Below are 14,543 nucleotides of genomic sequence, written 5' to 3'. Positions count from 1 at the left end.
TGTATTTGGAAGCTATATAGTATACAGCATATCACCTTCATGTCCTTTTGTAGAGCACCCAAAAGCTGACCACTGCTGGCGACAGTAGTCTGGAAAAGGTATTGGAAAGGATGTGCACTTGCATGCCAAATGGGTGTCTGTCACCCTGGCAAAACTATCTTAAGGATATAAGATGCTGCCTTATAATCTACATCGAGCCATATATTTTTTAAAGTACTGTACAGCAGCAAGGTTATCCATCCCCTCTTAGCCCATGTTCACACCAGACTGTAAAACAGTAAATTTAGATTATGTTTATCTGTCTGTATACCTATCTATCTAAAAGATTGTAAATAGGCATATCTATCCTAGCCGATAAGAAGTCTATCTCCCCTTCAGCACAGCTATTTCCTCCTCACTCATAAGAACATAAAAAGAGTCTGCTGGATCAAGACAATGGCCTATCTAGTCCAGCATCCTGTTTCACATTGGCCAACCAAATGCCTGTGGAAAACCAGCAAATATTGTCTATCAAACAATTTTAATTGAAGAAATAAATTCAAGTACCTGACTCTATCAAAGAGAGAACTGTTTGCATTCCATGCTCTTGGATCACTGATTTCCATTTGGAACAACTATGCAGCAAAGCCACATAAAACCAAGTTCACAGTACAACTTCCTTTTGTTAATTATCAAGCGCTTTCTGTTCCAGAGGCTTTTACCTTCTACGTAGATCTCTGCAGAGGTTGAGTCTGTCCCATAGATGTTAGAAGCAAAGCAGGAGTAACGCCCTGTGTCTTCTTCAAATGCTTCAACAATAACTAGTGAATGCAGCTGTCCTGACTGGATGATGTGAATATCTGGTGAGTTTTCAAGTTCTTTCCCTTCACAGTACCACCTGAAATGCAAGAGCACTATTTGTCACTGTAATATCCATTTGACAAAGAGACAGGCTGCAAGCGCAAGTCAAAACAATGCCTGATCACCCTAAGCAGCAACGTACCTCACACAAAAGACACTGAAGCAAACAGAGGAATATCCTGCACTCTTCAGTTATTAACAGCAATAGGACCACATTTTGAAGAGAGTATTGGGATCCTACTAGCTGATCAGTAAGTTGCACAATAGAAGATAGAACTGGTATAGAGCAGTGTTTTTCAACCACTGATGTTGCCTGGTGTGCCGTGGGAAAAATTGAAAAATTACTTTATATAGAGTAGCGGTTAGAGAGCTGGACTAAGACTACAGAGACTAAGGTTCCTGCTCAGACTGGAAATTTGTTGGACCAGTCACTATCTCTTAGCCTAACCTACCTGTAACTTGCAGGGTTGTTATGAAGAGAAAATGCAGAGGGATCCTACTTGGATGGTCATTTCCAGAGGGTCATCCTTGGCCTTTTAAACGGTGTGCGAGGGAATTGTTTTTGGTTGTTGTTATGGTATGTATTTTTGTGTTTTTATATTGTAAAATGCACTGTGATCTTCAGAAGAAAGGCAGTATATAAATTTAATTAAATAATAATAATAATAATAATAATAATAATAAAGTACTGTTCCAGGATTCTGGGGTTGGGGGAGGTAAATATACAGTGCATATGCTTGGGCTATGTAAGAAGCACTAAGGAATGCTAAAACTCAGCAAGACTAAAACAGAGCAAGGCAGATATTATTAGGGGAAGAATTAGAAACAACAATATACAAAAAGTTAAAGGCAAGGCCTAAATGGCAAGGTTGTCAGTAGATCTTTATAAAATTATGCTTGATGCAAATACAGAGATAATGCTTCTCTTTCCTCATAAGGCTAGGACTCAGGGCTACTCAATGAAACTTGACTGGCAGTAGATGCAGGACAAAGAGAAATGGAAGTGGTTCTTCACCCAATGCTTTAACTTATTGCATTCATTGCCATGAGACGTGGTGATTACCACTGGATTTAAAAAAGAATTGGACAATATCACACACGCTGGATTCTGTCCTAATTTAGCCCCCCCCCCCAGCACATGTGTATGATGTCATGCAGCAGGAGGCGGCCTCATGGGGCCCATTGCAGCCAAGGGGAAGTCTGACGGGGCCCACCACAGCTAAGTCCCACAGGCTGCGGAATACTGAAGGGGCTCAGCCCCCTGCTTGAAATTTTTGGGGAGGCCTTGCCCCCTGCCCCCCCCCCAGATGGAGCCCCTGGACAAGATCATGGAGGATAGGTTTATGAGCAGCTATTGGCTATAATGGCTCAATTTAATCTCCTTGTCCAAAAGCAGTATAGCAGAGGCTGGGGCAACACAGCTAGGAGGGGTTGTTGCGTTCATTAACTGCTAGTGGACTTCCCAGAAGCATCTGTCTTGTCTCTGTTGGGCACAGGAGGCTGGAGCAGACACTTGGTGTGATCCAGCAGTTCATTTGATCTTATGTAGTACAGGAGGCAGGAGTAAGTGTAGGGCAATGCAGCTTATGCCTAATAAAGCAAACATGGAGATGAGTGAGAGATTACAATTGCCTCAAGCGATGACTTCCTTCCTCATATTGATAATCTATGCATTGATAATCTATGCAGTAAAAAAAAGTGTACACTCACACAATCAAGTGTGAAAAGAATACATGTTTATTAAAGGGATTTGGAATGCATGGCATACAGCAGCTGAGGGCTGCAAACAGACTCCCATTTACTGTAACTATTGTACTCCCACAGCTGGTTTGGGAAAGCGTTAGCCACAATCCATATGTATCCTGTATCTAGACTGTAATTTCTTATGAAATACTGTGTTTTGGTATGTTTCCCGCCCAATTAGATGTAATCCAAACTGTGCAAAAGAACAAAATCACTGCATATTAAGCCAGTAATGTGCACACAGTCAACAGCTCATGTCATTTTTACACATGGTGTACAGGGATGTACATATTTCAAGATCAGATGGGAGACAACATTACACATTTATGAGAGAAGACACTAATTTGCTTTCCTCATCCTATGTGTAGAATAGCTTAGTTCTAGATAGACAAACTTTCAGGAACAAATCTGTAAACCTATGACAGAAACATAAGGCAGGAAGGAACTTATGATCTAGTATTTCTATATTCCTACCCAGCAGGATCCATATATCCAAATATTTTAATATATTTAATACCAATTCCTGTAGGCTGGCACAGTAGCAAAGCCACAATCAGGTTGAGTTGCAATGACCAGGGTTGTACTCATTCATAATTTCAGTGGGTTGTTGTATTATGGTAATACCATTCACAATAAATTAATAGTTCTTGTTATGGACAGAATTCTATACATTTGTTTTGGATTTATCCTTGTGTGTTATTTCTCATAGGCCATGAAATCTTGATGGATGCACATGAATGATGAATCAGAGATGATGTATTCATCATTTTGATAGCCTGTATTACTCTATATACATCCACCTTTGAAATAATGCAGTCAACATTGCCATCAGCCTTAAGTCATATTGGTGCAATGCTGCTGGACAGGAAAATCTCCCTCTGTAATAATAAAAACAATGTGACTAGATACTCATGGTTATAAAGGGACATTTAAAAAGTAAAGAAAGGAAGAAAAAACGTAACTCTAAGTGCTCCAGACAGGCTGCTTACACATCACCTGAAACAAGGAAACACAGTACAAAAGGACAGTGATTTTGATTAAGTTTAAACCCCCAATTTATAGGTAAAGGTAAAGGGTAAAGGGACCCCTGACCATTAGGTCCAGTCGTGTCCGACTCTGGGGTTGTGGCGCTCATCTCACGTTACTGGCCGAGGGAGCCAGCGTACAGCTTCCGGGTCATGTGGCCAGCATGACTAAGCCGCTTCTGGCGAACCAGAGCAGCGCACGGAAACGCCGTTTACCTTCCCGCCGGAGCGGTACCTATTTATCTACTTGCACTTTGACGTGCTTTCGAACTGCTAGGTGGGCAGGAAATTTATAGGTACATGTGCATATTTAGAAATCATTGCTATAACTTAAGTATTAATGCAGTGCAACTCACCATAGTGAGGAAGAATGTAACCAAGCAACTGGTGTGCCTGATCAGTCTCCTGTCCAGGGGCTCACCACTGGTGAGTAAAGTCATGGTCCTTGCTCTCTCTTCTTATGCTTATCATTAAATTGTACTTGGCCTGGGCAGCCCTTTGAACAGAGCATTGCCCTCTGCAAAGTAGGACGCATGACCATCTTATGAAAATGGTGTCCGAGCACAATCTGCCAGGTTGAACTGCTGCCTAGCAAAAATTGCTGTGCCATTGTGACATGTTGTATTGCATACCACCAGAGGATGTCATAAACATGTGAAGTTGCTTTCTACTTAGTCTGACCATTGGTTCATCTAGACCTGGAAAGACGTTTTCCAACAGGTAGTGGCTCCCTAGTATCTCAGGCAGAGGTCTTTCCCAATCCTGCTGAGATCTTGTCGTGCCAGAGATAATTGTATCTGGGATGTTACCCGGTATATGCATAGCTGTCAACTTTCCCCCTTTCTTGCGAGGAATCCTATTTGGAATAAGGGAATTTCCCTTAAAAAAGGGAAAAGTTGACAGCTATGGGTATATGTGCCAAGCATATATTCTGTTCTCTCCCCATTCCTGACTGACGTCTTTCCCCAGAATTCCACATCAACAAAAGCACTGTAAGTGTGCTGAATACTGAGCAGTCCTTCCTTACCTTCCAATTCATTTATGGGTCTGGATTAGATCCATAAATGAATTGGAAGGTAAGGAGGGACTTGGAGGAAATTGGAGGAAATTGGAAGGTAAGGAGGGAAGGTAAGTTGGTTCTGACCTATAAAATCCTATATGGCTTGGGACTGGAGTACCTGAAGGTTCCTCTTCCTGTATGTAGCCACCCATGACTTAAGGTCAACAGCTTCCTTCATTCTGAAATATGGAGGTTGCCCTGAGGGAGAGGGCCTTTTTGGCAGTGCCACCCTGGTTGTGGATAACTCCCCAAGGAGGCTCACCTGGCACCCACATAAATGATCTTTTGGTACCAAGCAAAGTTTTTTTCTTAATTGTCCCAGCTGGGCCTTTTAATATCTTATAAACAATATTTCAATATAATTTCATCATCATTGTTTAATATTTTCTCTAATGTTTTATCGTGGTGGCTTAGCTTTTAACTTTTCAAGGTTAATTTAGTAATTCTGAAGTGTAAAAGGAGCTATATTTAGCAATGTTTTGTTTTTTATACTGATTTCAGTTTTTGTGTATATTTGTATCATTGTTCTGTTTTCAGGTTGTTGTTTTTTAATTTACTGTATGCTGCCTCTTCCATTAACCAGCAGCAGTTTCCCAATATTTCTGGCAGATATCTTTTTCTGATTGCACCCTATGTTCTTTTAACTGGAAATAGCAAGGATTGCTGTTGGTTTTGTGCATACAAAGAACTTTCTCTACCTCTGAGCTATGGTCCATCTGTTCCCCAACTTAGTGCCAACAAATTCTAGCAGAACTCAATGAAACAAAATAAACTGAAGAAGGATGCTGTATCTTGGAAGAGATTGTGGCTGTGATCCTAAACATACTTATTAGGAAGTAAATCTCATTAGATGTCATTCAACTAAGTTTTACTCACAGTAGACCCATTTAAATTAATTAACGACTAAGTTAGTGCCATTAATTTCAATGAGTCTGCCCTAAGTAAAAGAATACTACCCATTTAATTCTGTGGGGCTTATTTCTAAGTAACTGGTAAGCATTCTTAGGAACAGGCTGTGAATGTGGTTAGGAACCTTAAGTGCAGAAGATCTGAATTCTCAAACAAAGCATGGTTAGAGTGTGCTTCTCTCAGGTATTCATGTGCATTTGCCAGAGAGTGCTTTCATAGAAAATGCATGACACATAGCCTGTTTATAGGGCTTCAAATCCTTTTGACATGGTCAGGCTAGCTGTGTATGCCAAGCCAAAGTAAAATTAACCTAACAGAGGTGAGCTAAGTAGTTTGGAAAAAATGCAGGCACCTCTGAGTAGAGATGGCAAATATGGGTCACTTACAACCAATGGGGGAACTGTCTAAGATCGTAAGACTGGCCTTACTAGGTTACACTCATGGTCCATCTAGCACTGTATTCTGCCTCGGTGGGCCAGTTCTGACGTAGTATATGGCATTCATGGGAAGCTTCCTGGAATGTTTCCTGTGGAAAATGCTTCAGGGAATATCATTCATCTGACTTGCTGAGAGCCAGTTACTGTGATCTGAGACTAGATCCCAAGCTAAAGAGTTCCAGTCCATAGGACTGGCAGATTCTAGGAATTATTGGTCTCAGTGAAACATTTCCACATTTAATATTGTAGTGAATGTCCAAAAGTTAGGAAATGCTGGTAAATGATATGCATGTATGAATGCTGACAATGACAAATGAATTTTGTGAATGCTACCCTGAATATACACCAACATTTCAGACATACAGAAGCAAATGCTGACATGTAGTTCATTGCCAACATTGATTGGTGTCTCTCTCTTCAAAATGTGAATTTTGGACAGTCCATGCAACATATACAGCAATGGGGAATCAAAGAGCCAACCCTGTGGCTGCTATAGGGTAACAGAGGAAAATAGAGTAGTAATAGAATATTCACTTGCTATTCACTCCTGATAGTGTTAAGAATTCAGGGCCTGAACCTACAGGAATAACATCTGATTACATTGAATAATGGCCACTGATAATTCCATCTGTCATTATTTTGTGTGCATTTTCTGAAACCTATATCACAATATCCATACCATATAGTGACATCAGGTTCCCAAATCCACTGATTCCAAAACACATTGTATAGTAAGTCCAATTCAATTTGGCATGCATGCACTTACAACAAGGTACAAGAGATTGAATTGTCCCTTACCAACCCTTACATTTATGAAAGGATTTAGAATCATAGAATTGTAGAGGTGGAAGGGACACTGAGGGTCATCTAATCCAACCCCTGTAATGCAGGAATATCAACTGAAGCATCCATGACAGATGGCCTTCTCACCACTGCTTAAAAACCTCCAACGAAGCAGACCAATATAAAACTTTATGCAAATCGAATTCTTGAAAGTGAGTTCACACATGCATGCCCATCACTTGATGACTGCTACATCACAGATTCAGCACCTTAGAGCAAGCATTAATATCCTTAGACAATCATGAAGTTAAACACTATGGGTGCAATTCAACACCCACCCACTGCGTAATAGGGCCACAGTCACATCTACAGCCCTCTTGAGCATGCTGACAAAGATGGAAGATGGTGGGCAGGCCCTCCCTGCCTCTAGAATGCCCCATTTCAAGGCTTTTTGTTGCTGCTGGTTGGGACTCTGCCAGGGAAATAGGGACACTAACAGAGCTGAGTGGAAGGTCACCTCTGCTCAATCAAACCCCCACCCCAGTGCAAAGGGGAATTGGACTGAGCCCTAAACTTTTCAATGGGAAAAATTCCCCCATTCATCTATGCATCACTGAGCAATGTGCTAGAAAGGGATGCCCATGCATATGTGAATCAGCCCTGAGCCAGTTTGAATATCTGCTCCTGAAAATTTTAGTGCTCCTCATCATATTATTATATTTAAATAGCACTTCAGGAGGAGGAGCGAGAATCACTCCTTGAAGAACTGCTCTGGAGGATGGGGGGATCCTCTGGAACAGTGTGTGATATGGTGAAGGTGGGGGTGCAGGGAGAAAAATGGGATCAGCAAAAAAGTCTTCCTCCGGTGGAAGCTGCTGTTGAATCAGAATCCTTCCTGCAAATGGAAGGAGCCCACAGTAGGGTGGCCATGTGTCCGACTTTACAGAGGACAGTCCTTTATTTGAAGGGCCATAGAACAACAGTCCTCTGTTTGCAGGTGACTTCTCTCTAAAGGACTGACCAATCGAAGCCTGGTTTAAAGATAAAGAGCCATCAGAATGAATGGAGAAGCCTTGAACTTGCCCACAAACTGCTAGCACCTGGACCAGACAGTTTCTCTGATCACAGTCTTCCCCACTATGGTGACATGCATTTTATTTCTATTTAAATTATAGCAATGATTTCTAGATTTGCAGCAACATGCAACTCTGGCTATTATTTTTTTGCTGATGCATTCCTTCTTTTTAGATAGTGTGTAAAGGGCCCACCCTAGTGTGCAGTATGACATGTCTGGATCCAAATACACAGCTTTTTTCCATGCACAGAAGCATTTTGCCATCTTTGCCTTGTGCAAATAATATTTTATATGTTTGGAATGGCAAAGAATCTTATGGCTCAGATGACTCAGCCTTTCAAATCTCTTTCCTTAAACTAATCTTTCCAAGCAATTATTGGTGTTTTATTTTTAAAGGGACCTTTAACAGCTGAATGGGAAACTGTTACACAAGGAACTTTTCACCTTTCGCCTGGTAACAGCACAATTACTTATAGCAAAGAACAACAAAGAATTTGATCACACATCGCATAATGGAAACAATGTATAGACAATTGCTGTATCTGAGAAACTAAGAGTACACACCCTGAATGACATATCTGATACAGACAATTTTGTTGAAATATGGTACCCCTTTATAAAATATTCAAATGAACACCCTGATGACTGACATCCACCAACTATGCACATAGACTTATGAGGGGGAAATTGATGCCGTAGTTTTCTGTTTTGGGATGTGGGAGTGGGAAGGAAGGAAATTAATTCTTTTGATTATGTTTATGTTCATGTTTATATTTTTTTCCTTGAAAATCAGTCCTTGGAACAGCAGTTGACTGTGCACCATCATACATACACTCACACACGCACACATGGGCATAAACTGGCAAATATTAAGGAAATCCTTTGTCTCTTGAGTGATCTTAAATGTCTACCATGGAGACAGGTGTGCTGCTACTTCCATGTGTGCCTATAGGAATATAGGAAGCTGCCTTGAGTCAGACTATTGGTTCATCTAGCTCAGTATTCTCTAAACTGTCAGGCAGTGACTCTCCAGGATTTCAGACAGGGTCTCTCCCAGCCTTACCTAGATACACCAGGGATTGAACACGGGGCCTTCTGCATTCAAAGCAGATGCTGTACCAATGAACCATAGCCCTTCTTGCAGTGGAAAGCACTGCATATGCAGTCCCTTCCCCAAGGAAATGCAAATGTGGTACAGTGGTACCTCGGGTTACACACGCTTCAGGTTACATATGCTTCAGGTTACATACTCCGCTAACTCAGAAATAACGCTTCAGGTTAAGAACTTTGCTTCAGGATAAGAACAGAAATCGTGCTCTCGCAGCACATCGGCAGCGGGAGGTCCCATTAGCTAACGTTAAGAACGGACCTCCGGAACAAATTAAGTACGTAATCAGATGTACCACTGTATGTACATGTCTGCAGCTCCATTGACTCAGTTCAATTTCAGCTATGTACTTCCCATGTGTGCAGCTGTGATTTTCTTTCTATCTTTGTGAGGGTGACATCCACCCCTACCATGTAGGGAGGCAAATACCGGATAGTAACATTTTGGTATTTATTAAATATATGACCAAAACTTCATTTACTATTGAATAAATGCCTTGACACTTACGCAGAGCAGGCTTCAAGGGGTCTGCATCACTGGTCAGTTTCTAAGTGCCAGCCTCAGAACTTCCTGTCCTTGCTCCTCCCCTTCCTCCTTGCCATGAGAAGGAGGTGCTGCTGCCGCCCCAGCCCTGAAGCCCCAGCCCAGGCATGGCTTGTCTCCCTGCAGCTCCTGCCTCAATGAAGGAGCATGTCATGAGGGTGCCTTGTTGCGCCTCCTCAGAAATTTGCACCCAGGGCCTCCGTGGCCCCCCCCACTACATCACTGCATGCATGGTCATGCAGACTGGGCCCAGAGGAGAGGGCAAGTGCATGGGCAGCTAGGGAGGAAGGCCCACTGCAGGCATTTTCATCAAAAGCTGCCCAAAACCTGTGACTGGCATCAATCTTATGCCAGTCACAAGTGACCTTTCCAAGGTCACAGACAGAATAATTACTGGATCATTGTAAAAGAGAAATGTATGGTTTTTAGAATACAATCTAAGGAAACATTGAGAAAACATTTAACTACTGTACAGTAATTCACCCTCTGTGTATGCAAGCTATTACAGAAATAAGACAGGGACATGTTTACCTGATTTCAGGTGTTGGAATTCCTACCACAATGCAGTCCAACTGCACTTTGGTTCCTTCAGGGACCTCCCTGCTCTTCAGCTTTTGAGTAAAATGTGGTGGTTGGCCTATTGTCTCATCAGAATAAAAAGATGCAGCTGGTGACTGTGTTGTTAACCCTGAACTTTCTAGCTGATTAACAGCTTCCAAGTCTGCCTGTGGAGGGTTATCTGGGTTTTCAAGTGAGTGCTCAGCTACAGCTAAATCTTGCGGTACTGGGTCACAAGGCCTTTCTCTGTTTTCGGAGAGATTTGAGAAAGCAGAACCACTGTCCTGAGCAGCCTTATTTTTAGATTCAAGTTTGCTCCTGTAGTTTTTGCATGTTCGGGGCCTGATTCTTTTTGAATTGTGTGCTTTGAAAAGAGAAGAAAGCTCCTCAATGAAATCTGCAGCCTTGTTGAGGAATTCCTTTTTCGACTCTGTCTCGGAACCAAATTGCTGTTTCCTTAGGCTGCTGTCTGAAGTTGGTGAAGCCGCCTTAGATGGGAACTGCTGTTTGTTTGAAACTGTATTTCCAGAGTTTTTCAACTCAGAGGGATAGAACACATGTATCTGTTCGTCCTGCTTGTTCTCAAGTGGATCTTGATTGATGGCTTGCCTTGCCAAGTTCACACTTTCATCCAGCTCTTCTTGGCTCAAAAAGGCTGAAAGATCAGGAAGGTCCTCTTGGCTAGCCACCTCGTCTGAAGGCCCCGAACTACTGCCACGGTGGAAAGAATGTGAAGACGGTTCTGATCTGCTTCTTTCACTATTCCCTTGGCAGTTGTTTTCAGCTAAATAGCTCTCTCTCAGTAGTTGAGTTATCGAAGTAGAAGATTCTGAAGTATTGTCTTGCATGCTGTTAACAAAGAGTACAAATAGGACCATAACCTCATAAATAGGAAGTCTGTTGCCGGTATTGTATTAAAAAGGAAAATGGGGATGTGTCTACTCTATTACCCAGGGACATAGCAAGTCTTGAACCCCATCTCAGATGTCCAATTTCTGTATCCTTGTGAGCCTCTCTATTCTCCAAATGGTAGGGCAGAGGCTGAAGGTGCATTTTGCAGCAAATCTGCCCCCCCCCCAATTCCATTAAAAAAAATTGGTGCCATGGACTGACTAAACTGCCTTATATTAATGAATCCTTCTAGCCTACTGTAATAGGTGTCTGTGCTTTTGGACAGAGGTCTTTCTAAGCCCTGCAACCTGAGATCCTTTAAACTGGAGATACCAGGGATTGAGTGCTATTAACCCTCCCTAATCAAGAAATTCCTTCCACTGAGCTGAGGTCCATTTTAGCAGGAAGTGAATGAAGAGTGCATGCACTCAGACAATTCATACAAATGTATGCATTTTACATGTTACATGCATATAAGTACACAATCAAAATAAAATGCAAATTACAGTGTGAATTATTTCCCTTTCTTACAACATTAAAACTTTTTTATCTGCCTTATAAGTCAAACTGTGGACAAACTTCTTAATGTACCTTGATTAAAAAATTGGTTAGGCTGCCTGGAACCAGTTAAAAGTAACCCAGGGTCTGCTACTGGGTCATCCTCAATCTACATGAAAACCTTTCCACTTGGAATGCTGTTTACATGAGATTGTTCTCTCAATGGCACTGTAGACCTTATGTTTCTCTTAAAAGCATGCTGTTTCTTACCACTGCTTTTGGATTTTGAACTGTGGCTTGAGGTGGATAGTAGTACATATATTATGCATATATTTGAAATAATGTATTCATGTGATACCTATAAAACCAAAACTGAGGTTTAAAGGTGTCAGAAATTAGTTACATACATTTATTATTGGGGGCGGGATTATCTATCTATATAAGACCAAAAGGGCCAAATGTGACTTTGCAATTAACATCCAGGGTTTTTAAAAGGCAAATAGCTTCAGTTGATGGGCATGGAGAAGAATTAACAGAATCAGAGCAGGTATTGTGAGATAATTTAACCACTTCCTCCCCTGCTGCAGTCATGAGAAAAATCCATCTTCTCAAGCTAGTGTTTGTATTCAGAGGAAATTCTTCCACTGGTGCCAAACAGGGATTTTCTGCAAAAAAAATAATGTCACTGGAAGAACTAATTTTCTCAGGGCCACAGCTGGGGAGGAAATTGTTGAGTTCCTTTTCCATACCTTCCCTGAACCCATTAATTGGCAGCCACACTCCCTTAGTTTATTATGATTGCATTTTAAAAAAAACCCATAAGTTAAATGCAAAGATACATTTAACATCATGTATACAGTAGTTTGGCCCTTTGAATTTTTAAATAAAGGTCAGAGATGGGTTTGTGAAAGCAATACATTTAATTCAGGCGCAATGCCTCTCAACTGGCTGAAGGGTGTCAAAATGGCCAGTCTGTCCCTGTGAAGCAGCAGCTGGTCTGCAGAAGACCCGGAGCTGCGTGAGAAATTTTGACCAGCTCTACTGTGCAGCTGATTTAAAGAGGAACTCTTGAGCCAACTGAGCAGTTCAGTCAAAAGCAGCCAGCTGGGGTCTTAGGCATAGAAGAATCACTGCTATGTTAAGTATACCATTAAAAGGGGGGGGGGGGGGCTTAATGCAGCAAAAACACATGTGCTGCATGTGAAACTTACCAAAGTCCTGCATTTGACACATGGATCATCAGAAATAAGTTCCATAGGTCAGCCTGTTTGGGGGGTGGGGGGTGCCATCTGTGCTAAAGACAGTAGATGTACTCTGCTATATGTGCTAAAAACAGCAAATAGGGGGGTGGAGAAAGATGATAGTTTTTCATAATGGAAAGTGATATGCTAAGAGTAATCTTTAGTGTTTGTGTCCTCTCTCTTTTTTTGCCTCTTTTTTCCATAAACTGAACTAGAAGGGTTTTTATTATTCTTGTCTATACCCAGAGACAATCATGAGGTCAGCATACCTGCCAGAGGCAATGATGCCTCTCCGTGGTGTCTCCCTTCAACATACTGAAAAGGGCTACTGCCTATCTCCAGGCAGCATTTGCAAGTCTGCCAGAACAACTCTACCATTTCCTAATCTAGAGTCACACACCTAACAACCACATTCAGCATGCATCAGAGCCTGACTCCTGTCCAGAAAGCAACCCACTAGCTATGCTCACATTTTAGCAAAGTTCTGTAATCTAAGTGTGTAGTATCTCCACCTTGGGGTGTTGCGGCAGCTGACAATTTGGATGAAAGGAAGAAACATTTTGGAACTGGGATACTAGAAAGTTTTGACTGCTAGTGACTAAACTGACCTACACAACAACTAAGTATTAAGTATTACCTAAAAACCAAAGAACAAAAATCATGATGCAGCCAAAGCATGTTAACTTCCAATCAATTTCAGTGGGCAAAAAGTAACCATGTGGTTAAGTCCCCCAGTAAAACCAATGGGACTTAAAGTGTGGTTACCCTTTAGATCAGGCACGTCCAACAGGTAGATCGTAATCTGTGGTAGATCACTGGCTCCCTCAAAAAAGCTCAACAACTTTGACCTGAACCCACTGCCAGTTTTTAATTCTGTAAGTAGATCACAGTCTCTTAGGAGTTGGCCAGCCCTGACCTAGATGATCTACATTAAAATGTTAAGTACGGTTAGATTTAGGCTTAAGGCTAACTCAGAAATTACATGTGCATGAGAGGTTTCCCCCCCTTAGATTGCTGTATGTATGGAGCAAATATGTTGCATGAAAGCACTCTCTCTCTGAATCTGCTTAGCAGTGAAAATAGTAGCTTCCCTTCTTTTGCTGTTGTTAAAGCATCATCCTTCCTATTCCCATCTGGATCTACTCTTGTTTGTCCGCATAGCCCTCTTTTACACTAATTACTGAGCAAGGCCAGGCAGGGTTACTGTAGCGATGGATGTTATTGAAGGGATTTAGAGGTACTGATTACATTTATTTGTCTAGTCATACTAACATTTTACTAATCCATCCAATATATTCACTAGAACTACAAGCTTTGAGCAGTGACATTTGTAAGTTAATCAACTGAAGTTCTAGTTGATTGATCAGTAGGGCACAGTTTTAATAAGTGAGAGCAAATTTTACTTGGTGGAGCCACAATGTACATTTGTTTATTTTTAAGGATTATTTTGGTTCTAGTATGTTACTGTAACAGGAATTTTTAAAAATATGTTCAGGATGGCCCTTGCTTCTAAGTATCTGTAGCAGCTTTTGTTTGTCGCATTGTAGATTTTGCTTCTTACATTTTCTCAAAAAGGCTCCTATACTGGGGTTTTTATAATATGCAGATTCATGTACACTGAATTAGCCAATTCATAGGTTGAAATGAAGATGCTTAATCAACTCAACATTATTTACAGTAATTGGTCAAGAGTCTTAATAGTTATTCATGAATGAGCCTGTGTCTGGGGGGTGGGGAGTTGTTTTGCTGGGAATCACAGGTAGCCAAAAATGCAGTTTTGCTCATGTCCTGTTTCCAGGTGTCCCTTAGGAATTTGGCTGGCCCCTATGAGG

At 41.4% G+C, this 14,543-nt stretch overlaps 1 protein-coding gene across 7 annotated transcripts in view; it reads right to left on the bottom strand.

Annotated features, from left to right (window-relative positions):
• The window catches only part of MYPN (myopalladin), a 63,103-nt gene that overhangs the window by 27,424 nt on the left and 21,136 nt on the right, over nt 1–14,543 (bottom strand). For 4 of the 7 annotated variants that reach the window (XM_033148961.1, XM_033148962.1, XM_033148959.1 and 1 more), the window contains 2 exons: nt 10,055–10,930; nt 702–877 (listed from right to left, as the gene is read on the bottom strand). In XM_033148961.1, coding sequence (XP_033004852.1) covers nt 702–877; nt 10,055–10,929 — 1,051 coding nt within the window. In that variant the 5' untranslated portion in view covers nt 10,930. The remainder of the gene's footprint in view (nt 1–701; nt 878–10,054; nt 10,931–14,543) is intronic. The other 3 variants (XM_033148964.1, XM_033148965.1, XM_033148963.1) reach the window with 1 other exon arrangement.

Source organism: Lacerta agilis, chromosome 5 (assembly GCF_009819535.1).
Source record: "Lacerta agilis isolate rLacAgi1 chromosome 5, rLacAgi1.pri, whole genome shotgun sequence".
NCBI lineage: Eukaryota > Metazoa > Chordata > Lepidosauria > Squamata > Lacertidae > Lacerta > Lacerta agilis.
Note: the sequence above shows the minus strand (reverse complement) of the source record. Positions and strands in the feature narration are given on the sequence as shown.